The following is a 25,114-nucleotide window of genomic DNA, read 5'->3' on the forward strand; positions in this document are numbered from 1 at the left end:
CACAGCAGGCTCTGGGATTCCTGCCCTGTGTCACCATTACTGCCCCCTTGAGCTAGACTCAAAACACACAGCTAAGTCAAGCTCTTTCCTCCTCTCCTCTGCCCCACTGTTCTCTAGCAATGTTTCTAGACTTCAAGATTAGCTAAAAGCTGGAGAACACTTGATGTGGCCAGTAAATTCTGTATCCCATCAAGACATCCATTCATTCACCCATTCATTAATTCTTGAATGCATTCAACCAGTGCTAACTGAGCATCTATCCCTGTGGGCACTATCCAGGGACTAGAAACAAAATAGTGAGCAAGGCTCAAATTCTATTCTCGAGGAAAGACCAATCAAGACCTAGACAATGCTGGCCACTATTCTCTCTCCCCCGCTTCTTCCTCACCCTGTCCCCACATCTGTTCTTGGTAACTAGAACTATCTAAGCCATTGCCCAGGACCTGCACTCCCTCTAGCCACCAGACTTCATACTTTTTTTTAAGTCCACTCCTTTCATTTTTGTTTCAAGAGACTAAAATGCAGGCAGTAACCAGGTTAAGAAAGAGCCTTGAATGGCTTCCCCTCCCCCCCCCCCCACTCCGAGTTTGGCCCTCATTTGGAGGCATTAAGAAGCCACTTAAGAATTACAAGCAGGGGAATGACACTGGATTCCATTTGGAAGTCATCTGCAGCTGTGAGGAGGAAGGGTGAGAAGGAGAGAAGGAAAGAAGGATGGCCAGATGTTAGGCAAGTAATCTAGATGAAAGTTGTCCAGGGACTCCACAGTACCCCTACCAAACCCATCACGTGAAACCTATTCCCAGAACCAGAACCCACCAGCCTCCAACTCGTGCCCTGCAGAGTGGCAGCTTGGGCAGTGCTGAAGTTTAACCCACATGGATGGGCACCTTCCACCTCTCAGACACCTTCATGCACCATGGATCTCCAAACTGTATTGTCAGAATAAATGAAACAATGTGTTTAGAGATGACAAAACAGACTTAGCAATGAGCAACTGTGAATCTGAATCCTGCCTCCACCACCAGATTAAGGCAGAAAGTTCCACCTTGGGCTGTCATTGTGGTTAACAGCAAACCTTACTTGAAAGAACTCTATTGTATGTGCCCTAACGGTGGGATTTCCAGTTCCTCCAGCCTGTGACAGTAGGAATGAATGGGTGTTGCCTCAGTAAAAGAGGGTTAGGGACAATATAGAAAGAGCTCCCAGGAGAACTGCCTTGCTTGCAGGCTTCCTTTCTCCCACCTTTGTTGTTGGGGCCTGAGAGGTTAGCAGGTGAAAGGGCCCAAGTCTGATGGCCTCTTTTATAGGTTGCTTCTCCTTTGTGGTTGCAGGGGTTCTGGAAACTATCTATCCCAAAGGCACTCCACCATCCCCATTCTGCCCAGGTCTTTGTTCTCTTCATTAGGCAAGGCTGGGAAGATAAGAGCAACGTCGCCATCTTCTGGGCATGTCTGGCAAACTGCAGCTGCGCAGTGAAGTGAATACTTGATGGAAGTTTCCTTCTGAGTTTGGATTCTAGGTATAAGGAACGTTTGAGTTGCCAAAGAAGGCATAACTTCTTGACAAGTGTTTTTCTTTTCTTTTTGTCAGTCCTGGGGCTTGAACTCAGGGCCTGGGAGCTGTCCCTGAGCTTTTCATGCTCAAGGTTAGTGCGCTATCACTTTGAGCCACAGCTCCACTTGTGGTTTTTGAGTGGTTAATTTGAGATAAGAGTGTCACAGGGACTTTATTACCTGGGTTGGCTTCTAACGATGATCCTCAGATCTCAGCCTCCTGAGTATAGGATTACGACTGTGAACTACCAGCACCCAGAAACAAATGATTTCTTTATAGCAGTAACATGAAAGCATTTCAGTTCATCTGTGGCAATAAACTCAGTACCAACAGGGCTAGCCTGTGTTGAGGTTACAGTGGTGAATTGTGTATGGACCATTACAATGCAGGGTGGCTCTTTTTCCTGTAGAGACTAGAGCCTCTGACACCACCCTGGTATCACCAGTGGAAAATCCTGCTTTCTTAAATAGAAATATGGGGAGCAAAGAAAATTGTACAAGGTTCAACATCACGCAGTTAAGAGAATGCTCAGGATCCCTTCATGCTCTGAAGAAATGTCAAGAGCACTTAAAAGATATCTGAAATGCTGGGTTTCTATTAGCTCTAAGATGTTGGGAAGGCTTCTGAGGGGTTTTTAGGCAGCATCTATAAGTAAATATAAGATATTACTTAAGCAGTGCATCTCATAGGTTTACAGTAAACTACATAGGTCCATTGCTGAAGAGTGGAGCTTCGTTGGCCGTTGGTATCGAAGTAGCACTAGCCATGCGGCCTTAAACACACACCACATAGGAAAGTACAAGGCTGTCCCAGAAAGTATAATACAAACTCTGGATAGGATTTTAGGGACTCTGATCCTACTGGAAGTGTTTTGCATTCCTGCTTGTTCAAGTTCAGGAGTGAGTCACTGTGCTAGGTAGGTATTGTGTTGGCTACTTTAACAAAAACTTCGTTCCCATGGGTTAAGGTATTTAGAAGTTAACTGCGTCATCAAAGTCTGAGATGGTAGAAGGCTTGAAGAGGTAGGATCATCTTGCTCCAGGAGGTGGTCCATTGATGCAGGTTCCTCTATTCTGCTATTCTCTATTCTGTTGTTAGCCGTGGTTGTCATGGGTCTTGAACTCAGGGACTGGGAGCTACCCCTATGCTTTTTATTTACTCAAGGTTAGTGCTCTACCACTTTGAGCCATAGCTCCACTTCCAGTTTTCTGATATTAATTGGAGGTAAGAGTCTCATGGACTTTCCTGTCTCAGCTGGCTTTGAACCTCAGTTCTCGGATCTCAGTCTCCTGAGTAGTCAGGATTACAAGCATGAGCTACTAGTGCCTGGCAAAAAGCGGAATCTTGCAGTTCAATGACAGGTTAGAGTCCTCATGAGAACCAGTCACAAAAATCCCCTTCTTTCTTGCTGGCACATATTAAGATTGAACTTTTCTGTCTTCTTTGAAGTTTGGTGTATTTTTCAGATAGGGTCATGATTTTTGCAGGGGCTGGGATTTATGTGTGCTACCTGCCTTGTTCTGTAAGACAGGGTCTGGCTAACATTCTTGTTGTTTTGCCGAGGGTTGACCTTAAGCCTCCCAAGTGGCTGAGATTATGGGTTCAAGCCACCACCCACGGCCCTACCTTTTGTTCTTCCTTCGGGACAATAATTTTTTGTCTTTGTGTCTTACCATTCCTCGTTAAAACAATTTAGAATGATTAGTGCAGTGAACAGAGTGGTTCCATGCTAGATGAACATAGCAAATAAGCCCTTACACTGTGTGACTTACTATCTGGGTCCAAGGGACGACAGCCAGTGTTTGGAAAGGTACTGTCCATTGTCGAAGCGATTGCTGCTCAGTAGCCACTTCATTGTTCTGTTGCCAGCCAACCATTCCCAATCTAGAAATTCTGCAGTGAAAACAGGGCTACCTCAGGCTAATAGTCTAGGGCATCAAGTGTCTGGGGCTAAGCACCAGGGTCCTTAGCACATTTCTCTCCATTGGTAGAGTGCCGGGACCTGGACCCAGGATCAAACAGCTGGAGGTTTATAGGTAAATGTCTCTTCAGAGGCAAGATCCCACTGAAGGGACTGAAGAGCAAACTGCCTTCCAAGTGCCAAGGGACAAGTCTGACCCAATGATTGGGCAGCACTGTCAGTCAGACCATGTGAATCATGTAGACAAAATGCCTAGCATCTGGGATGGTTACTTGCTCCCCGGGATCAACCACTTCCCCTTTCCTCCTGAGCTGTGCTGAGTCTAATTTCAGTCTGCTTCTCCTAGTACCAGGAGAGTGCTCTGCCTGACTGCTCACTCAATCAGAGGGCCAACTGTGGGGTCAATTTTAATACAATCATGCTGCTTTACACATTGATCAGGTTGCAATGTGTTATCTGCCTTTTGCTGGGATTTGTTCCCAGATTCATTGGAATAAAAGAAGATTCTTTCTTGGTGACCAGTGGCTCCATATTTAGTGAAAATGGGGAAAAGAAAGGAATGGCTGGTTCTGGCTGGCCCTGGGGAGCTATCCTTCCCTATGTGGCTCTGAGTGGCCTGGCATGTTACTTCTCAGGCTCTGATGGCATTAAGTTTATGACAATCTTCTGTGTCTGTATACCATCTCTTTCTTTTTTTTTTTTTCAATTTTGAAATCTTCCTTTATATTCCAAAGCATTTTTTTTCCCAATACCATCTCTTTCTTAATGAAAAGGAATCCTAGGTATACTTTGCACGGGCTCCTTCATCAGGATTGTTGGATAGGCTAGGAGGAATGGGAACAGGTTTCAGGGACATTAGATTGTCCCACATTTTCTCCACCCCTGATGGTCTGCTGCATATGGGCTTTCTCTGTGTGGCAGGAGAGAGACGCTAGCATTGCTAGCCTTCTTCTCAGAAGAGATGGAGAGGAGGTCTGCCCTGCTGTTCCCAGGCTGCCCCGACAGTCACATACATTCCTGAGACAGTCTTGGTGGCAGGTATGTAGAATCAGAACTCATGTTGTGGTCAGACGGGTGGAATGCAGAGCAGCTAGGGAAGGTACTGTGCAGACAACCATGGCTCTTTTTTTCTTTTAAAAAAGGCCAAATTTTAATTGTTTGAATACATTCTCCAGCAGCCCTCTACATCCCTCCCTCACGGTCCAGCCCCAATACAGAATAAGACCTGACCACAGCCCCCACAGGTGGCTTCCAGTTTGGTTTCAGGGCATTCCCTTCCCATAAAGGGGCCAGTCCTAGGAGGTGGGGGGGTGAAGGGATGATGCTGGTGGGAGTGGAGAGCAGGCACTTGTAGATTTGTGGCCAATGGGTAGTACCCCTTCACCCATAGGCCCCCCCCACCAGGTAATGACACCTGGGTATCCCTCCTTCTATGGCAGCTCAAGGACAAAGTACCACAGTTAGATCTGTCTGGAGTCAGGGGGCTGCTCCAGGAATGCAAACCTCGTGTCTGCTGGCATCTTCATGCTGGTGTGTAGTGAAGGGGTGGGGCAAAGCACCCCAATTCTGGGCCGCAGCTCCCTGGCACCACACTTGCCCCTTCTAGTCCTCTCCCGAGCCTGTCAGGTCGTCCTCCCCATCTCACATGGCCTCCTCTCTCAGAATCTCTCCAACCACAGGTATGGACCAAAAAGGGTAGTCAGAGCTGCTGTTTGAAAAGCAGCTTTGGGACATAGCAGACAAAGAGGAGCTTGCATTGACTTCCCAGTATCTGGATGGACAGAGGTAAGGTTGCTCATCCTTACTTCAATTCCAGAATTTTCAAAATGGCACATTATAGGACTTCATGTCTATGTGTTGCAGAGAGAAAGGCTGAGTCCTACAGAAGCCTTTGGCCAGTAGGTGACTAAACTCAGTGAGCTGCTTTCCTCATCAATGGAGGGAGGATAACACCCTGTCTCACACCAACCCTGTGACATTCAGATGAAACAATTCTACCAGTAGTCAGGTTTAACAGTGCTGAGCCTTTCCTGTTTTAACAGCACAGTGATAAGTGCTTCTATGTATGTAGAATCATTTAATCTCTACAATAGTCCTATATGGTAGATATTATTACTTTTTTTTTTAAAGAAGGGTCATAGGAATTGATCCTTAAAGGTCAAGCTTGGCTACAGTGAATAGTGCTATCACACACATGAGTGTGCATGCATTTTTATTGTTTCTTGACTTATATTCTTATGGATATACACCAAAAGTGGTACCAATAGATGTGAATCATATGATGGTAGTTCTATTTTTTGTCTTTTGAGAAACAGCCATACTGATTCCATAGCGGTCCCAGTAATTTACATTTCTAACAACAGTATCGAAGGCTTCCTTTTCTTCACTATCTGACAGTGGAGTATTTTTTCATACAGAAGAATGAAACTATGTCAGATGAATTAAAATAAATGGAACTTGATATCATCCAGTTAAACAACATAAGCCAAGTCAAGGACAAAAGTCGGGTTTTCTCTCAAATGTAGAGGCTAGACATAAAAAACAAATATATACATAAATAGATAACATAAATAGATATAGGATCTTTCTGTCTCTGTCGCTCTTTTGTCTCTTTCACATCCACACACCCACACATACTTTTAATTATGGAGTTACTTATGTTTGTAATTGTGGGACTCTTTGAGAGAATAGGCAGAGGAGCTAGAATGAATAATACAATGCATCTGAGTAAAGATAGTAAAAAGAAATTAGCTGAAAACTGTTGAAAAATAGGGGGTACTGGGAATGGGGAGAGTCAGAGTAAGCCAAGAAAGCAATTTGATTAAATTACTATACAGGCATGCATAAAATCCCAGTGAAATCTCTGAACAATTAGCATACACACAAAAATGACAAGAATATAAAACAGGTCCCATCTGGGGTATAGGCACTAGTAGGAGGGTGAATGGAGAGGGTGAATACGATCAGAATACTTTATGTACATATGTGAAAATGGAATAAACTTGAGAGTGGAGTGGGAAGGGGGGAGAAGGGAAGGATAGAGGCCCACAGTATGAATATATAAAAATGAAACCACTTTGTACAACTAATCGTTGACTGATTTCTGACCCCTAGCTGCCTCACAAGTGCATATCTTAGCCAGAAGTTCTACTACCTCCTTTTTGCAACACACACACACACACACACACACACACACACACACACACACACACACACACACACTGCCAGTACAAGGAGTTCAGCAAGCAGGCCACATGCAGTTGTCACAAGAATGATCCCCATGGGGTCCCTATGATGCACATGTGGCCAAGTTGACACCACCTGGTTAAATCCTTAAGATGCCGTCATCACGGCTCTTGTAATAGGTGCTTACTGTCAATCTTTTCACAGACAGAAAGAAAGTGGGGAGGCTCTTTTGCTGATTTCACTCTACAACAGGGGTCATGAGCTTGGCTGGGAATTAGGAAATTGGGATCATTTTCAAAAATGTGAGGCAGTGCTGGCTGAATGCAGCAATTCAGATGAAAAGGCTCATGACCAGAATCATAAAATTTGTCTTTATTTCTGACCATTCCCAGTCCCACTGCTTCACCCACCAGGGTTTCAGGCTTCTGGAACAGGAAGGTGGTCCAGCAGAGCCAGGAGGCTCAGAGAATTCTTTAGGAGACCCAGGCAGGGGTGGCTAGTTTCTGTGGGATTTGCCTGGCTTCTCTGACAGATAAGCAGGCACTGCTGGCGCCACTAGCTGATTCTTCCTATGTGATCCAGGGCTTGAAATGAACTCATCAGAGCTACTGTCAGCAGTAAACTCATGAGGTAGGCCTGGGAGTTTCAGCCTGAGTTTGCCAAATGGCCATGTGGAAACAGCTGATGAAGCGAATGTTCCCTCTCACGGCCACAGCAGTCATGAAAGCATACATGGGGGCCTTTCAAAGATGGAGACTTCTGTTTGTCAGCCTCAGGAAGAGAAAAGGAGAGAACAGCAAGGGGCCCAGCTGTTACTTCACAGTCCATCTGGCCTTCTGGATGGCAGCAACCTCTCCATCCCACTGTCATGCCCACTGCACAGCAGGCTGCATGGAAAGATGAGCATCTTCAAGGACCAGCCCCTGGGGCAGGCAGTGGTACCTGTAGCTGGTCTCATCATTTATTGGCCACAGCAGAAAGTTGGTCTCGGATGCGGCCCAGCCCATCTAACATGGTGTCCAGTGTTTCTTTACTCAGCTCCACGGTCACGGCAGAGATGGAGGGTTTGTCCCCACACAGACTGGGATCTTCCTGGATCTGCAAAGACAGGGAGTCAAAGCTGCCTATCTTCCTGTTTCCCTGTAAGTGAGCCCTACTCAGCCCTGCTGAGCCTCTCAAAAGAAGCTACTTGCTGAGAATTGCAGTGAGGCCCAGCCATGAGTCACTTAGTGACTGGGGAGAGTGAAGGAGCTGGACAGAGGCTGAAGAAGGCCTCCTCTTCAATACCCCAAGCCTCGGGGTTTCTTAAGTGAGAAAATACTACATGTTTCTACTGTTGAGACTTTAAGAAGTGGGCTCTAGGGGATACGTAAAACTTTCTATGGGGTACAGAAAAAAACATGACAAGTTATAGTTATATTTACTTGATCTTAAAAAAGAATTTAAGTACTTGCATTGACAATTCAGTTGCAGCCTCACATCAACACCTCACAGGTGTTGATTGTTCTGGGTACTAGTTTTAATTAATTTTTAAACAAACCCTAAATGAGTCTATAAGTTCGAATGAGTCCTGAACAGAACTCTAATGTAAAGGTGAGAAGGCAGCACAGGAGCCAGTGAATGAAAAATGAGGGAACAAATAATACTGTAGAAAGGAAATGTACTTATTACCTCATGCATGCAAATGTATATTATCTCTATAACAACTCTCTTAATGCTAAGGGAAGCTTGATCAGCTGTACTGTACACAGTGACAGTCTGTTACCATTGGAGAGAAGTTGTTGAAAGCCTACTGAAATGACCTATGAGGCTATTTGGAATCTGAATGCACAGTTGTTTTTGAAACTAAACTTTCCACAAAGTGAACATCTTTAGGTATCAACAAATAATGTAAAAACTATAATGTTCTATGCTTGTCTCATTGTTTTTAAACTTTGTTTTATCTGTTACTATGACCCCGATGTGTGAATATGGTAGTCCATGTATACTTTGTGCATAAGCATGTGCATTTTGGGGTATCCTAACATTTTTTTTAACTTATAGGGCAAGTGATTCTAGAACTTTGGATTACTTTTACTTTTTCCAGTACTGGGGTTTAAACTCAGGGCCTTGCTCTTGCTAAGCTTACTTGCATGGGAAGTGCTCTACCACTGGAGCCACACCTCAGGCCTGGTGGCTGGATTTTAGATGGCAAAGATGAACCAACTGCTTCCATGAGGATGGCGGCAGACATACCTTCATCTGGAGCAGGCAGGTAGGAACAGCCATGCGGCCGATGCTGTTGGAGGACATTTTGATATCCACTCTCCAGTCCAGGTCAACAAGGCGTGGCAGAGAAACTGTGAAGGAAACAGCTTAGCCAACAGCTCATGCCACCATACTCACTGGGCCTTTTTTCCGGGGCAGGTAGCACTACGGGCTATACATATTTAATGTATTTGATTTACACAGTAAGTCTCTGTTAGCTTTTTTTTTTTTTCACGAAAATGTAATTATTTTAAGAACTTCACTTTCTGCTTTGGATATTTTCTCTATTTTTTATATGCTTTTATCATCAGGAAAAAAATAAAGAGTGGAATTAAAAAGAGCAAATCCAACCCAGGGTGGCCTTGAACAGTTTCCTTTGATTTCTGGTTCAAGTCTCCAGTCCTGGTGGAGTCAGAGCAGGCCTGGGAGCAGCACCAAGGAGAGGCAGTGCTCAGCACTGTCTCAGTACTCACTCTGATTTGCTTGCGCTTCCATTCTCCATGAAGACCTGTTTAAGAGGGAAAGGGGAGAGAGAAACAATGGAAAAGGAATGGAGGTTAAATTTACTGATGACAGAGGCCCTCGGACCTGACCTTTTGCCTCAGAAGAGCAGTTCTGTATTTCTTTTACCACAGCTTAGTGACATTAAGACTATAAGTGCTGTCAGGTGGCTTCATAGCTTAGGTCAACAAAGAACAAAAGGCTTAAGGTTTTGTGATCTTACTGTGCCAAGACAAAATACACAAAGGGTCAACTTATCATCTTCTTTCTTGGGCACCAACTACATATAGGACTGCACACTAGAGGGGGGCTAAGAGTACAGTACCTAGCACCATAATGAAGTGTCAAATGTGAAAAAGTTCTAAACAAACAACAAATCCTTGGTAAAGGCATAGTCTTTATTGCTTTTAGGGAGGCCTGCTCAAGGCTTCTGGCAAATAAGAGTCAATTCTACTTAAGATTTTTAAAAAAAATTATTTAAAGGATCTGCCTAGCTCAAAAGATAGGCTGACAAGCCACAAAAATTAATAAATACATAACCAACAAGCATATGAAGAAGATGCTTAACATGAGTAGGGTGAAAGAGGCCTAAGTGGAAATGAGGTACCATTTTCCATTTGTGGAGCTGGGGGATGTAAGAAAATGTAAGAAAAAGCCCCTCAGTGATGGTGTAGGAGGGAAAAAGCATTGGTGGCCACTTTGATAATTCATAGAACCCTTTAACCCCAGAAGTAAATAACTAAATACACGAGTATATAAATGATATAAGCAATGTAAATTTCTCACCCAAGTGGAAAACTGTCAATACCTTAAATGCTTAACATTAAAGAATTTAAAAATTGATACCCAATTCCTTTGTATAATGGAATATGTTTTAGCCATCAAAAATGACACTAAAGGTAAATACTTATTGATATGTCATTAATATTTATACTTTTTACTGAAAAATAAGCAATTTTTTTGCTTAAAAAATCACCCTCAAATCTATGTGTAAAGAGAAATATTAATATTTAAAAAGTCCTAAAAGTCTATCTATTAAGGAATTAATACTGATAATTACTGGGTGGTAGGATTATAGGTGTCTTATTTTCTTTTAGCTTATTTGCATTTTCTAATTTTTCAACAATGAAAATAATTCTAGAACAAGAATAAAAATAATTAATAGAAAAGTTAGAAGGAACGCTCAAAAAATGGTCACTTACACATGTTCTAGGATGATTTTTGTCAGCAGGTGTTTGAGGTTTTGGTGGAAATTCCCTGGAAAGAGAGCCAGGATTGCTTCGGAGGAAGACAGGTCACGGAATGTCACCAGCCTGGTGAGGTGATGCAGAGCCTGGAGTAACTGCAGGGTAGAGGGGCAGTGCAGAAAAGATGGGGCAGGGAACCCAGGGAAAGGGGCACAGGACAAGGGCAGGACAAGGGCTCCAAACTCTCCCCACAGCTACACACTGACATCTAATTGTATGCATCACAGGAGTGAGGACTCAAGACCCAGAAAGCTGTCTGCTTGACAGAAACTCTACTTGTGGGCAAAGAATTAATATATCCGTTTCTTTCTGTGGGAGAATCTGACCTTCACTTAACTTTCTGGTGCTGTTTCCTTGGTAACCTGAGAGAAGTAGAAAGGCAACTGGGTTACTAGGCAACCCTGCAATGGTCCAGTGTCTTTGGACTGAGAGGGTTGAGTAAACATCTGGGGCCCATAGTGTCAGGCTTCCCTGAGTGGTGCTGCAGGCTCCTCGCAAGAGCCTGACACTGTGCTTACTATATTGTGACAAGACATATTGGTTCCTGTGGTGTCTGGGCTTTGAATCCAAGGTAGTAAAGTTTCATGTCCTTGCCCTTAAGCTGTCACCTGGGAAGGCAGAGAAAACAAACAGTTCCTGGCCAGCCATCTGTGAAAGAAGAAGGCTGGCCTGCTTTGTGCACAGTGGACCAGTGCTCTTCCATCAGCACATCCTTGGCCTACTCTCTACTGTGTCCTTTGATGTGGATCTGTTACTAGGTGACTAGGTATGGCTTACAGATGATTTGTGAATATAATGATGCTCTGCTGAATCTAAGAAAACTCTCAAAGCTGGGCGATGGTGGCTAACGCCTGTAATCCTAGCTACTCAGGAGGATGGGATCACAGTTTGAAGCCAGCCCAGGTAGAAAAGTCCTGGATACTCTTATCTTTGATTAACCACCAGAACACAAGAAGTGGAGCTATAGCTCAAAGTGATAGAGTGCTAGTCTTGAGCAAAAAAAGCTCAGGGACAGTGCTCAGGTCCAGAGTTCAAGCCCCATGACCCGGGAGGGGCGGGGGGAATGAAAACTCTCTGGAAGTGACTGTTTGAGGGCTTCTTCTTTTACCACTGGAGATTGACTAACTCCATATTAACACAACCCAGAAGTAGGGGGAAGTTCAGCCTCCACCACTGAAGGTTGAAATGAGTGCTACGGTGGTAAATGCTCATGAATGTAGCTTTTGACTGTTTACTTCCCTGCTTAATTTCCCCCACCTTCTCCCATATACTATATACTAGTCATACCAAGTCCTCACATCATGTTTACTTCGGAGGGAACCCAAACTAATTCTACAATTCACATCTATAATCTTGCTTTTGTCTTTTCTTTTTTTTGGCAGTACTTCAGTTTGAATTCAGGCACTAGCTAGGTGTGTGCTGTGTAGCCTGAGCCACGCCTCCAGTTCTCTTACTTTTCCAGTTGATTTCAGTGAGCACAGCTCTAAATTAAACATTTTTAAACTGGACACCCACTGCTCATGCCTATAATCCTAGCTACTCAGGAAGCTGGGATCTGAAAAATTGTGACTCAAAGCCACTTTAGGCAGGAAAGCCTGAGACTCTTACTTGCAACTAACCAGCAAAAAGTAAAAAGTGGAGTGAGCTGTGGTTCAAGTGGTAGAGTGCCAGCCATGAACAAAAAACTAAGGGAGGGGCTGGGAATATGGCCTAGTGGTAAAGTGCTCGCCTCATATACATGAAGCCCTGGGTTCGATTCCTCAGCACCACATATATAGGAAAAAGCCAGAAGTGGAACTGTGGCTCAAGAGGTAGAATACTAGCCTTGAGCAAAAAGAAGCCAGGGACAGTGCTCAGGCCCTGTGTCCACGCCCCAGGACTGGCAACAAAAAACAAAACAAATAAACACACACACACACACACACAACAAAAAAAACTAAGGGACAGTGCACAGGCCCTGAATTAAATCCCTAGTATTGGCACAAGAAAACACAAAAACTCAACAAAACAAAACAGCAACACAGGCTTATCTGAATGAAAATACTCCTGCTCTGGAAGCATAGCAGCCCTGGGAAGATAAGGCACTGCTTCATACCTTTTCTAGAGGCCCCTTAACTCTTCCCCTGGTGGGCAGAAGGGATGAGGAGGGAGTGTGGCACACCAAGTATCCTGAGGGAGCCTGATGGACTCCAGCAGCATGCTGTCCCTGGTGCTACTCAGGCCTCTACACTTCAGCCCAAAGTGCCTGGAAAAGTCTGCCTCAAGCTACCTAACTGTTGGCAATGCATCAGCATCTGCAAGTTCAAGCTGGAAAAGGAAGTACATAAAAAGTTGACCTTTGTCTGCAAGGTCAGGTACTAAGTCTGAAAAGAAAACAGTCAAGAGCTCTGGTTATATTTTTTAAAAGTTCATCTGAAAGTTGCTGCAAAGTCAACAGAGGCTTCTGAAACCAATGAGGAAGCAGTAATGGGGAAGTGAAGAAAGAGATTAACATGTGACAATAGCCAGTGGTCAAAGGTCACTTTTGGCAATACTTACTTGCTCTGCCTCTTCCTGGGTCACAGACAAGTTGGAACATGTAATATCCAAGAGATTTTTTGAGCCAACGGCTGAAGTGGAAAAGCTCTCTTGACACAGCTGTCTGACAACATCTTTTGAGGATGCCTATGAATTAATTCACAGACCGAGAAAACAAAGTTATACTCTGACCTCACTTTCATCTTAATTATTATTTGACATCGTTGGGACTCAGGATTTAGGGTTCACAGATGCATCTGCTTCTGGAAAGCTAAACAAGATGTACTCCTTATTCTTTCTTCGAAGTATATCTAAGATCCTTGAATACTTGCAAACACCAACAAAAGTAAGGCAGTCTGGAAGGAGGAGAGAAGATGATAATGGTCTGGGAGGAACTTGAGACCAGCAGAATGACAGTGAGTTCCCTAGGTTTTCCTTTTGCCTTATGTATCCTAGTCTTTGAGCTTAAGAAGAGGGCACCCTGCAAACATCAGTAGATGCAGGGAAAAGAAACACAACAACCATAACAACAAAAAACATCCTCCAAGGGCTGGGAATGTGGCTTAGTGGTAGAGTGCTTGCCTAGCATGCACGAAGTCCTGGGTTTGAGTCCTCAGCACCACATAAACAGAAAAGGCTGGAAGTGGTCCTGTGGCTCAAGAGGCAGAGTGCTATCCTTGAGAAAAAAGAAGACAGGGACAGTGCTCAGGCCCTGAGTTCAAGCTCTGCAGCAAAAAAAAAAAAAAGAAAGCGCAGTCTAGTAAGACAGAAAACATTTAGTCAATAACTGTGATACTCCAACCAAATATCACAGAAAGAACTGCGAACCTACCTTAAAGATAAAATGATGGCACAAGTAGACTATAACATGACATGTATACACAATGTAGTAACTAGATTAACTGATTTTTTAAAAGGCTATAACTAGAAATGTATTTCAGAACTATAGATAAGATAAAACTCTAAGGAAAGTTCAAGTAACTCATAAGAAGGTAGATACATGTAGAAAGGAACAGAAACCAAGAAAAAAAAGAAAACAAAAACAAAAGAGCAGACTTAAACTCTATCATACCTATAATCACACATACTGTAAGTGGCATAAATATTCTAATTAATATAGAGAAATTGGCAGTGTGAATTAAAATTGATTAAACTAAATGCTACACACAAAACAACTCCCTTCAATATAATGATAGAGGCAGGATGCAAGCGAAAGGATAGAAGTTTGATCAAGTAAACATTAATCAAAGGAAAGCTAGAGTGGCTACATTAATATTATATAAAGCACAGTTCACAAAAAGGAAACCACTAAAGGTGGAAATGTATATAACAATAAAAGGATTTTCCACCAACAAGGCATCCTAAATATATATGTATTCAGCAAAGGGAATGGAAATATGTGAAGCAAAAACTGACTTAACTGAACTCATATATTGTAAGAAAAGTAGATATAAGTTCAGAGATAAGTGAGAGACATCAACATCCCTCTTTCAACAATTGATAGAACAACTACACAGATAATCAACATGGATATAGAAGAACTCAACTATATCATCAATCACTCCAATAGATATTTATGAATACTGTGCCCAGAAAGAACAAAATACACAAGTCATCTCAAGTGCTCACTAAATTTACCAATATAGATCATATTCTGAGTTATAAAAGAAACAGAAAACACACTGAATTATTTTAGTCTCTTAAATTTGTTCCCATTTTATAGCTCAGAATACGATCTAGTTTGAGTTAGATAAGAAATCACTAACAGAAAAAAATAGGAAAGTGTTAAATACTTAGAAACTTAAACACACTTCTAAATAATCTATAGGTACAAAAACTTAAAAATTACAGCATGTGAAGGCAAATACAGGGGAAAAAATCAATACACTTTGAACAATTAAGGACAGGTTTTTTTAAGTGTATGTATTAAAAATGGAAAAAATAGCATATTAATAATCTAGGCTCTTACCCCCAAAATTTAGGATAAAAAGAAAATAAATCCAAATAAAACAATAAATCCAAAAGAAACAGAAGAATGAAATAGAAAAAAATGAACAAGTATGAAAATGAAAATACAATAAAATGATGAGCTGGTTCTTTAAAAGTACAGATAAATGGACAAATCGTTAGCAAAACTCACAAAGCTAAAAGGAGACATAAATTACCAATATCAGAAATGAAATGGGACATAACTGTAGGCCCTGAAGAGAGCAAAAGGGTATAAAGGACAATATAATGAACAAATCGCTGCACATGTATTTGACAGCTTAAGAAAATGGATCAACTACTCACAATGCCAACTATTACAGCTCTTGGTTTATGGCATAGATAATCCTAATAGCCCTATAATTAAAAGAAATGGAATTCTTAACTTGAAAACCAGAATGGGATGAACCAAAAATATGCTCCTAAAAAAGGAAATCCCAGCCGGGAGCTTGTGGCTCATGCCTGTACTCCTAGCTACTCAGGAGGCTGAGATCTGAGGATTATGGTTGAAAGCCAGCCTTTGCAGGAAAGTCTCTGAGACTCTTACCTCCAACAAACTACACTGAAAAAGCCAGAAGTGGCACTGTGGCTCAAGTGGTAGAACACTAGCCTTGAGCAAAAGAAGTTCAAGCACAGGGACAGGGCTCAGGCCCAGAGTTCAAGCCCTAGGACTGGCAAAATTTAAAGAAAGCATTAACCAATTCTATGCAATCTCTTTTATAAAACAAAACCATTGGGGATACGTTTTGTGGCTTGTATTATACCTTAATACCAAACTATATAAGGAAAATACCAATTCTTAAAAAAAAAAAAAAAAACAACCCTGCAGACTAATGCTAATGAAAATAGACACAAAAATCCTTGACAAAGTATTAGCTAATAGAAGTATGCAAAAGGGATTATACACTGTGACCAGGTGGTATTTATTCTAGGGATATAAGGCTGGTTAACTATTTGAAAATCTATGTAATCTACTAAATCAACAGGCCAAAGGGAAAACATTCCATGAAGCTAGGGGCCAGTGGCTATAATTCTAGCTACTCAAGAGGGCTGAGGGTGGAAGGATTTGGTTTATGACCAGCCAGGGTAGAAAAGTTTGTTGGACACTATCTCAAATTTTAGAAACAAACAAACAACCAGGACTGGAGGTGTGGCTCGGGCTGTACAGTGCAAGCCTAGAAAGCACAAGGCCCTGAGTTCAAGTTCTAGCACTACTCAAAAAAAAAGCACATATAAAAAAAAATCATATGGGGCTGGGGATATGGCCTACTGGCAGGAGCGCTTGCCTTGTATACTTGAAGCCCTGGGTTCAATTCCCCAGTACCACATATACAGAAAATGGCCAGAAGTGGCGCTGTGACTCAAGTGGCAGAGTGCTTGCCTTGAGCAAAAAGAAGCCAGGGACAGTGCTCAGGCTCTGAGTCCAAGGCTCAGGACTGGCAAAAAATAAAAATAAAAATAAAAATAAATCATATGTCAATCAAAGCAGAAAAAAATTGATATATTTTAATGTCCATTCTTCATTTAAAAAAGAAAACAGTAATAGAAAATGTCCTTAACATGACCACAAGCATCTATAAAAAGCTATAATTAACAATATACATAATGGTGAAGGACAGTGCTTTGTCTTTGGATGCCTGTTCCTTCTCACCATTCTTATCCAACACTACTGAAATAATGTGAGAAAGGGAAATAAAGGATAAGTTGAACTCTTCCTATTTATAAATAGCATGAGCTGTTTATGTTATATTTGTTATGTTTGTAAATGTTACTTAGAAATAATATGATGCTATAGAAAGTCCCAATGAATGTATGTACATATGTACATACACGCACACATATTCCTACTATGAGTTCAGCAAGTTTTGCAGATATAAGACATGCAAAAGTTTGTTGTAGTTATCCAGCTAGTCCTTGACATAGGCTGGGGTTTCACCTATTGTAAGTTAAAAATAGGGATGGAGAGAATGATGAAAGGGGTGATACTGATCAAATGCTTATAAACTGATTTGTGGAATGGAGCCACTCTATACAACTACTTAAAGATAATAAAAATACAGTGAAAAATGAGTTTAAAAATCCTGGGGCTGGGGATATGGCCTAGTGGCAAGAGTGCTTTCCTCGTCCACATGAGGCCCTGGGTTCGATTCCCCAGCACCACATGTACAAAAAATGGCCAGAAGTGGCGCTGTGGCTCAAGTGGCAGAGCGCTAGCCTTGAGCAAGAAGAAGCCAGGGACAGTGCTCAGGCCCTGAGTCCAAGCCCCAGGACTGGCCAAAAAAAAAAAAAAAAAAAAAAATCCTAAGTTGAAAATGTACTTAATGAGAATAACCTACGAAGCACCATGGTTTGACATTATGGTATGATGGTGAATAAGTTATTTACGCCCATGATTATGTGGTTGACTGGGAGCCAGAGCTGGCTGCTGCTGCTGAGCACTATAGTAAAGTATCGTGTAGCGTATCACGACTGGCCCAGCAAATAAGCAAACTTCAGAATCTGAAGTAGGATTTTTACTGAATGCTTATCATTTTTACATCATCCTAAAGTAAAAAATCATAAGTCAAACCATCATAAGCTGGGTACTGTCTGTACAGTAGAATGAAGAATACGTATCATTTGCAATTGCTCAAAAATGAATATGTAGGACTTGGATGCTAAAAACTATACAATACAGATGACTCAGAGACAATTAACCAAGTGTTGATATTATATATGTATATTACTTAATATCTTTAATATTATTTAATAATATATATTATTATAATATATTTGGATGTTCAACATCCTAACGATATCAATTCAGATAAATAAGATGAACATAATTCCTATCAAAAATATAATCAAATTTTGCCTTAGATATAGTCAATATCATTTCAAAAATTTATATTGAATGACAAAGGAACTAGAATAGCTAAAATAATTTTGATTTTAAAAAAGAATGATACAAGAGAAACCAGTCTATCTGGTTTCAGGATACATAGCTGCAGCAATCAAGATTGTGTGGCACTGAGTGAGGGAGAGACTGATTCAATAAAGTAGAGACCCTTGAAACAGACACATACAAATATGCTTGATTGTTGTTAAAGGTGCAAGAACAATTCAGTGGAAATAAGATATTAATTTCAACAAATGGTACTGAAATGGACGTGAAAAAAAGCAAACTCAATTTAAGTGTCACATACGATACAATACTCAGTCAAAATGAACCATGGGTTTAAATATAAAATACAAACGTAAAATATAAAACAAATTCTTAGGAAAAAATGCCAAAGTTTCAGATATATGGTTTGTCAAAGAGTTCTTAACACCAAAAGCATAATTTATAAAAGGAAAGAAATGATAAATTGTATCTCATCAAATTAAACCTTTTGCTCTGCAAAATAACAGATTATGGGTTGATTATGTTCACTCCAAATTGAAGTCCTAACACTGTCTTCACTCAGAATATGACCTTATTTGGAAATAGGGTGCTGCAGATGTAATTAGTTAAGATGAGGTCGTTAGCATGAACTAATCAAATATGACAAATGTCCTTCAGAAAAAAGGAAATTTGGACCCAGATGCATATGAAGTGTGTCACATAAAGATGAATTCAGCAGTCTTTAAGCCAAGATATGCTGAAGCTGATAGGGGCAGTGAGCAAATTTTCTAGGAGAGATAAATTTAACAGATTAACACCCAGAAGGAACCAATCCAGCTGACATATTGATCTTGGATTTACACCTTCAGAGCTGTGGGACAATACATTCCTGTTTAAGCCACCCAATTTACAGTACTTTGTTATGAAAGCCCTAACAAACTAATATAGTCCCTAGAGATGAGTAACAAATTCAAAGGAAAATATTTGCAAAGCATCTGTTTGTAAAAGGAGTATTATCTAGGACATATTTTTCAAAACTCAAAACCAAGCTGAGTGATGTAGCTCAAACTTGTAATCCTAGCTAGTTGGGAGTCTGAGATGGAGAAGGTTTCAGCTTGAAGCTAGCCTAGGCAAAAAGTTTGTAAGATCCTAGCTCAATCAGTAAAGAAGCTGGGCACAGTGGCATGCATAAATACAAGTATTGTGGGCCAGACCAGCCTGGGGGGGAAAAAAAAAAAAAAAACATGGCCCTATTCAATAAACAAAAGCAAAAGGGGCTAGATGGATGGCACAAGGCTCTGAGTTCAACTCTCATTACTGAAGAAGAAAAAACACTTCAAAACTCAAAACTAAAAAGGCAAACATCCCAATAATAGTGACAAGATGGCCTTTTCATCAAAGGAGATAAATAGCATATAAACACATGAAAAGAGATTCAACATTCTTACTCATTAGAGAACTACAGAGTAAAACATTGATTTTTTTTTAAAAAGGAAATAACCCATCATGATATGCCAAGACATATTTGCTCAAATAAAGTAGTGCTAATACCTAATGCTTGTGAGAATAGTGGGTAACTCACATGTTGCTAGTGGAACTGTAAAATGGTACAGCCATTCTGGGCCACAATTTAAAGAGTTCCTTAAAAACGAAATATGCAACTACCAGATAACCCAGCAATTGTAACAAAAGCCTATCTATCCACGTGTTTAGAGCAGCTTAATTTATGATAGCAAAAACTGGAAACAATCTGGATGTTTTCAACAGATCAGTGATTAAACAAGGTTTTGTGTATCTAAACCATGTATAAAAAGGAAAAGGGGCTAGGTATGTGGCTTAGTGGTAGAGTGCTTACCTAGCATGCATGAAGCCTTGGGTTTGGTTCCTCAGCACCACATAAGCAGAAAAAGCTGGAAATGGCACTGTGGTAGAATGCTGGCCTTGAGTAAAATGAAGCCAGGGACAGTACTCAGGCCCTGCGTTCAAGCCCCAGGACTGGCAAAAAATTTTTAAAAAATTTTTAAAAAGTTAAAAGCTACTCATGTACACAACAGGGATGAGTCTACAGAAAATTAGGCTACATGAAAAAGGCAATCTCAAAAAGGAATCTATTGCACTGTTAGTGGGAATGTAAACTAGTACACCATTCTGGAAGACTGGAAGTTCCTCAAAAAACTAAACACAGAACTTCCCTATGTTTCAGCCATATCACTCTTGGACATCTACCCAGATCATTTCAAGTCACACACTTGATCTTCCACGTTCCACGTTCACCGCTGCACTATTCACAACAGCCAAGTTATAAAGAGCAGCTCAGCTACCCTAAAATGGATAAGTAGATCAATAAAAATGTGGTCTATATACACAATGACATTTTACTCATTCATTATAAAGAATAATACTATGTCATTTGCAGGGAAATGGATGGACCTAGAACAAATAATGCTAAATGAGGTAAGCCAAGTTCAGAGAGACAAACAATGTGTTTTCTCTCACATATGGAAGCTATATCTAAAATATTACTGGCCATGATAAGATTCTAGGCATTCACACACAGTCAGCCAGAGTAGAGGATACCTTTAGGGGAGGAACCCAAAGGTGTAACTTCTGCATTTAAAATATTAGTTATCAAAATAAATTCTAAGAAATTAAAACATAGGGTTTTTTATTGTTATTGTTGTTCATTGTGGTGCTTGTTTTTGCTTCAAGTTTTTCTTTGGTGGGGGGCAATGTGGGGGCACAGAAAGGGAGGGAGGAAGCGTGAACAAATGCAATCATGCTATCCAGTATACACTACGTAACTTGGGGGCTGGGATGGGAGAGGGAAACTGGGGGAAAGTAAAGGAAGGGTGACATTATAAAAAAAAAAAAGAAATGTAGTCATTACTTGATTTATGAATGGTAACTATTGTACAATTTAATGATAACAATAAAATTATTTTTTGTGCCGGTCCTAGGGCTTGAATTCAGGGCCTAGGCAGTGTCCCTGACCTTTCTTTCTTTAAGGCAAAGAGTTACTCAGAAGGCTGAGATCTGAGGATCATGGTTGAAAGCCAGCCCAGGAAGGAAAGTCTATGAGACTCTAATCTTCAATTAACTGTCAGAAAACAAGTGGAGCTGTGGCTCAAATTAGTAGAGTGCTACCCTTGAGCAAAAGAACTCAGGGACAGAGCATACGTAGGCCCTGAGTTCAAGCCCCACAACAGACCAAAAAAGCATCAAATTCTTGAAATGACAAAATTACAGAAGAAACATGGCAGAGCTTAAAGAAGCTGTGGAGGCAGAATGGAAATGAGTGTGGGTACAAAACAAAGGGTTTTCTACAAGGTAATGGAAGGGTTCTGTATTCTGATTGCATCAATGTCAAAATATTATTTATATTACTCTATAGGTTTTCAGAATGTCCCCACTGTGAGAACTTGGTAAAAGGGTAAATGAGATCTCTGCATTATTTTTTTTTCCAACTTTATGTGAATTTGTTTTTCTAAAAACAAATTCTAATTATTAGAAAAAAGTACACAGGACAAGAACAATGAAAATGAAGGAATATGAATTAAAGAAGCCAGATGCAAAGAAGTGTATGCTGTATTATTCCATGTATGTGAAGTCCAAAAGTGAGCAAATTGTTAGAAGTAATGATAGGGATGACCATAGGGGAGAAGAGTGGCATGATGAAAGAGCAATAGGAGGACTTTGATGATACCTCCAATGTTTCATTTTTTTTAACTTGGTGTTGCTTACATAGCTATGTAGTAAATCATTAAGTTGTGAATTTACTATTTACATGTTTCCTGTATCTATGATACATATCAACTTTTTAAAGTTTATTGAAGAAAGGAGTACAGAAGACAAACATGTGGAGAGGCAAAGGTGTGAAGCAGCCACAATGATAGTGAACAGATATTGGGTTGGGAGATTGATAACTCATTTTTTTGGCCTACAGATCAATTACTACCGAATTAATTCACTCAACAAGTATGTATTGAGCCCATGCTGCCTGCTAGGTGTTCTCCTTGTTGGTATACTCTTGTGCACTAGAAAGTAAATGCTTTTAGGAGTGGAAATTGCAAATTATAGTCGAGAGGCCATTTAAAAAACAGTACAAAAAAAGCGGTAGGAAGGAAGATCCTGAGTTCCAGGCTATCCTGGGCGAAGTTAGTAGAAATCCTATCAGAAAAACAGAATATGCAAATAGAAGAGACTAGGGACATGGCTCAGAGTGGTAGGGTTCAATACTCAGTACCTCAGGAAATAAAAAAGCCAAAACAAAACAAGACCATTTTGTGGACTGATGTTGCTGCGCATGAATCGTTGAATGTATGAATTCAACCACTTCCCGGAGAAGGAAAGAAAAGCTCCCTCGTGAACATCAATCACATTCTTGAGAGACGACAGAAAACAGGCAGACTCAATGTGAGCCAGTGACAACTTCAACGAAGGAAAACAAAGCGTTCATTTTTTGACAGAGGAAATAAAAAGTTAATTCCAGCCCATCATTTCAATTGGGCTTGATGAAGCCCTGAGAAGTGTGCCCCCTTCAACCTCAGCATTTTTCAAACAACCGGTTCTGAGAAGTGTCCAGGCCCTTACAGGAAGCCGGGCCTCGAGGGAGGTGGTGGGCCTGACAGCTGGGCCTAGGGGTCGGAGGCAGGCCGAAGAATGGCACGAGCTCCACGTGGAGGCCGCGCTGAGGTCCTGGGGTCGTGGGTCGGGGAGGGATTTCGCCACGGTGGGCAGTGGATGGACCACAGGATGATGGCACGAGGAAGTCCTCACGCGGATCTAGCAACTATCCCCAAAGCCAGCCACAGAGACAAAAAGTAGGGGGATTTCGGCATTGCCTTCGCGTCTCTCACCTCATTTCCCGCTCCCTTTCCTGCCGGGGCGTCATCAATATTTGTTCTCGCACTTTCAAAATTCAGAAAGGTGCAACGATTTGCCCGGAGTCACACGGGAATAACGTCAGAGTTGTGGCTCCAAACCAAGCACAATTTATTCCTAAATCCTGTCAGCCTACAAAGTGCCGGAGACAAAGGACAGCCGAGGAGAAAGGGCAAGACAGCACCTCTCTCATTTACCTTCAGCAGGCTCTGGAGCGCAGCGAAGTCTTCAGCTGTCAGTGTGGCCATCTTCCTGATGTCACGTGCCCCGTGGCACCAAGAGGCACGCGTCATGTGACACCACCCGTCCGCACAAAGTATGCTGGGAGTTGTAGTCTCACGGCGTGTGGAGGCGTGGCGTGGATTCTGGAGGCGTGCTGTGGGCATAGGAGTACAACCCTCTTGCGCGGAGCATGCTGGGAATTGTAGTTCTTCGGCGTGCGGAGCGGAGCGTGTATCTGGCACTGTGCTTTGCAACTTGGAGAGACCGTGGAGGCCTCCAGGCCACAAGGAACAGAAGAATGGGGAACAGGGAGGACTAGGCCGAAGGATGGTTTTCCGAGAGAACAAATTGGTTTGGCTGTCTGTTTCGCACATTAGAGAACCTGGTTTTCCCCTAGCCCTTTTGGGTGAGCTGCTGGATCAAGTTTGGCAGGCATCTTGGAGACAAGCCATTATGAGTACACCCGGCCACTGGGAACTAAAATGAGACGGTGTGTAGTGGAATTCTTGGAATTTACACACACGCACGCGAACACCAGAAGAATGTAGAACTACTTGTGTGGGAATAGTTTCTTTACCTTCTATGAAGTAGGTAGGAGCTGGTATTGTTACTAAATTTATCTAGATGGGGAAACTGAGTCATTTAGGGGTAATTTTTCTGCAGTTCTCGGGAAGATCTGATGTGAAGAACAGGTAAGAAGGTATTTGGGCCCTTGGCCAAATATGAAAGCGTGCCCAAATATGGGGCCATATGACAACTATCACCCAGGCAATTGACTGTGCCACCCGTGGCAGGAGTGGATTTTGATTATTATAGTGAGCGTAATGAGTGATTTGAGATAAGCAGCACTGGACCCTAGTTGGCCCAGCAGGGTTCACCATCTTGTCAGATGTCATCCCGTTGGGCAGGGCAGCCCTGTCAGATCGCATTTAGTTTCTAGGGTCTGTAACATTTCCCCCATCCTTAAACCATAATGTTGTTAGAGTTCATGTCTCTGTTTTCTTCCTCTGCTGTTAGGCCTAATCGGATTTCTTTCCAGTTTCAAGTATTGCTTATTTAATAATTAAGCTTATTTACTGCTTATTTAATAAATTTATTATATACTAAAATACATCACATCTGGTTATATTTATATAGTATATTAAATATACACACATATGTACTGTACTATTATTTTCCCCACTTTAAATACTTAGAGAGATTAAATTACTTGCCCAATGTTACAAAGTTACTAAATAGTGGCAAAGCCCAAGTTCATACTTGGGCAGTCTCTTGTGAAGATTATCTACTAAGCTGTACATATCTCTGTGTCTTTCTGTAGCTGGAGCCTCATGTTTCTAAAATTTGGGTGTCTGAATAGCTTCCTTGGAGGACTAGAATAAGCTAAGAGCATTCTCAAACAAATCAGTGGGATGATGAGACAAGGATATGATTAGAAGGGTCACTATAAGTTTGGGGGCAAAAACCCCAGGCTGATCAAGGAAAAGCCACATGAACACACAGCAGGATATAAGCTATATAAAAAGAAAGAAAGAAAGGAAGGAAAGAAAGAAAACCCAGATTGAGTTTCTGCCTCTTGTCTGCTATGAGCAAGTTACTTCACTAGTGTGAACCTCAGCTTCCTCATCTGTAAAACAGGGACAATAATAAAAGTACCTTTTGTCCATTAGAGGGAGCTCAAGCATGACTTATATACCCCATTGAGGAAGGATTGTTTATGTGTACACACCCAATTCTAGTCATTGGTAACACCAGAGAGCAGAACTTTGCTATTCATGGGAAGAGTGGCCCTGAGGAAACTAACCATACATATTTACATATTAGCAATTTTCTGGGACCCAGAATGTCTAGAGTGGATACTTCCTAGAGTGGATAGTTCTGGGGAAACCTGGCCATTTGATCCCCTAATCTGAGCTTTGAGCCTTCAAAAGAAATCAACCTTTGGAGTGTTGGTCTAGTTTTTTTTCCCAAGAGGCACAGATGTGA

General features: G+C 41.5%; 1 protein-coding gene across 1 annotated transcript; it reads right to left on the minus strand.

Moving 5' to 3' along the window:
* Window positions 1–7,014: 7,014 nt before the first annotated feature.
* On the minus strand, window positions 7,015–23,169 carry Commd9 (COMM domain containing 9). The gene is made up of 6 exons (XM_048360443.1): window positions 23,104–23,169; window positions 13,198–13,323; window positions 10,615–10,754; window positions 9,385–9,419; window positions 8,900–9,003; window positions 7,015–7,762 (listed from the first exon to the last, which is right to left on the minus strand). The coding sequence occupies exons 1-6, from the start codon at window positions 23,152–23,154 to the stop codon at window positions 7,622–7,624; spliced, it is 597 nt and encodes a 198-aa protein (XP_048216400.1). The 5' UTR covers window positions 23,155–23,169; the 3' UTR covers window positions 7,015–7,621.
* Between the last annotated feature and the right edge of the window lie 1,945 nt (window positions 23,170–25,114).

Source organism: Perognathus longimembris, chromosome 13 (assembly GCF_023159225.1).
Source record: "Perognathus longimembris pacificus isolate PPM17 chromosome 13, ASM2315922v1, whole genome shotgun sequence".
Classification (NCBI taxonomy): Eukaryota; Metazoa; Chordata; class Mammalia; order Rodentia; family Heteromyidae; genus Perognathus; species Perognathus longimembris.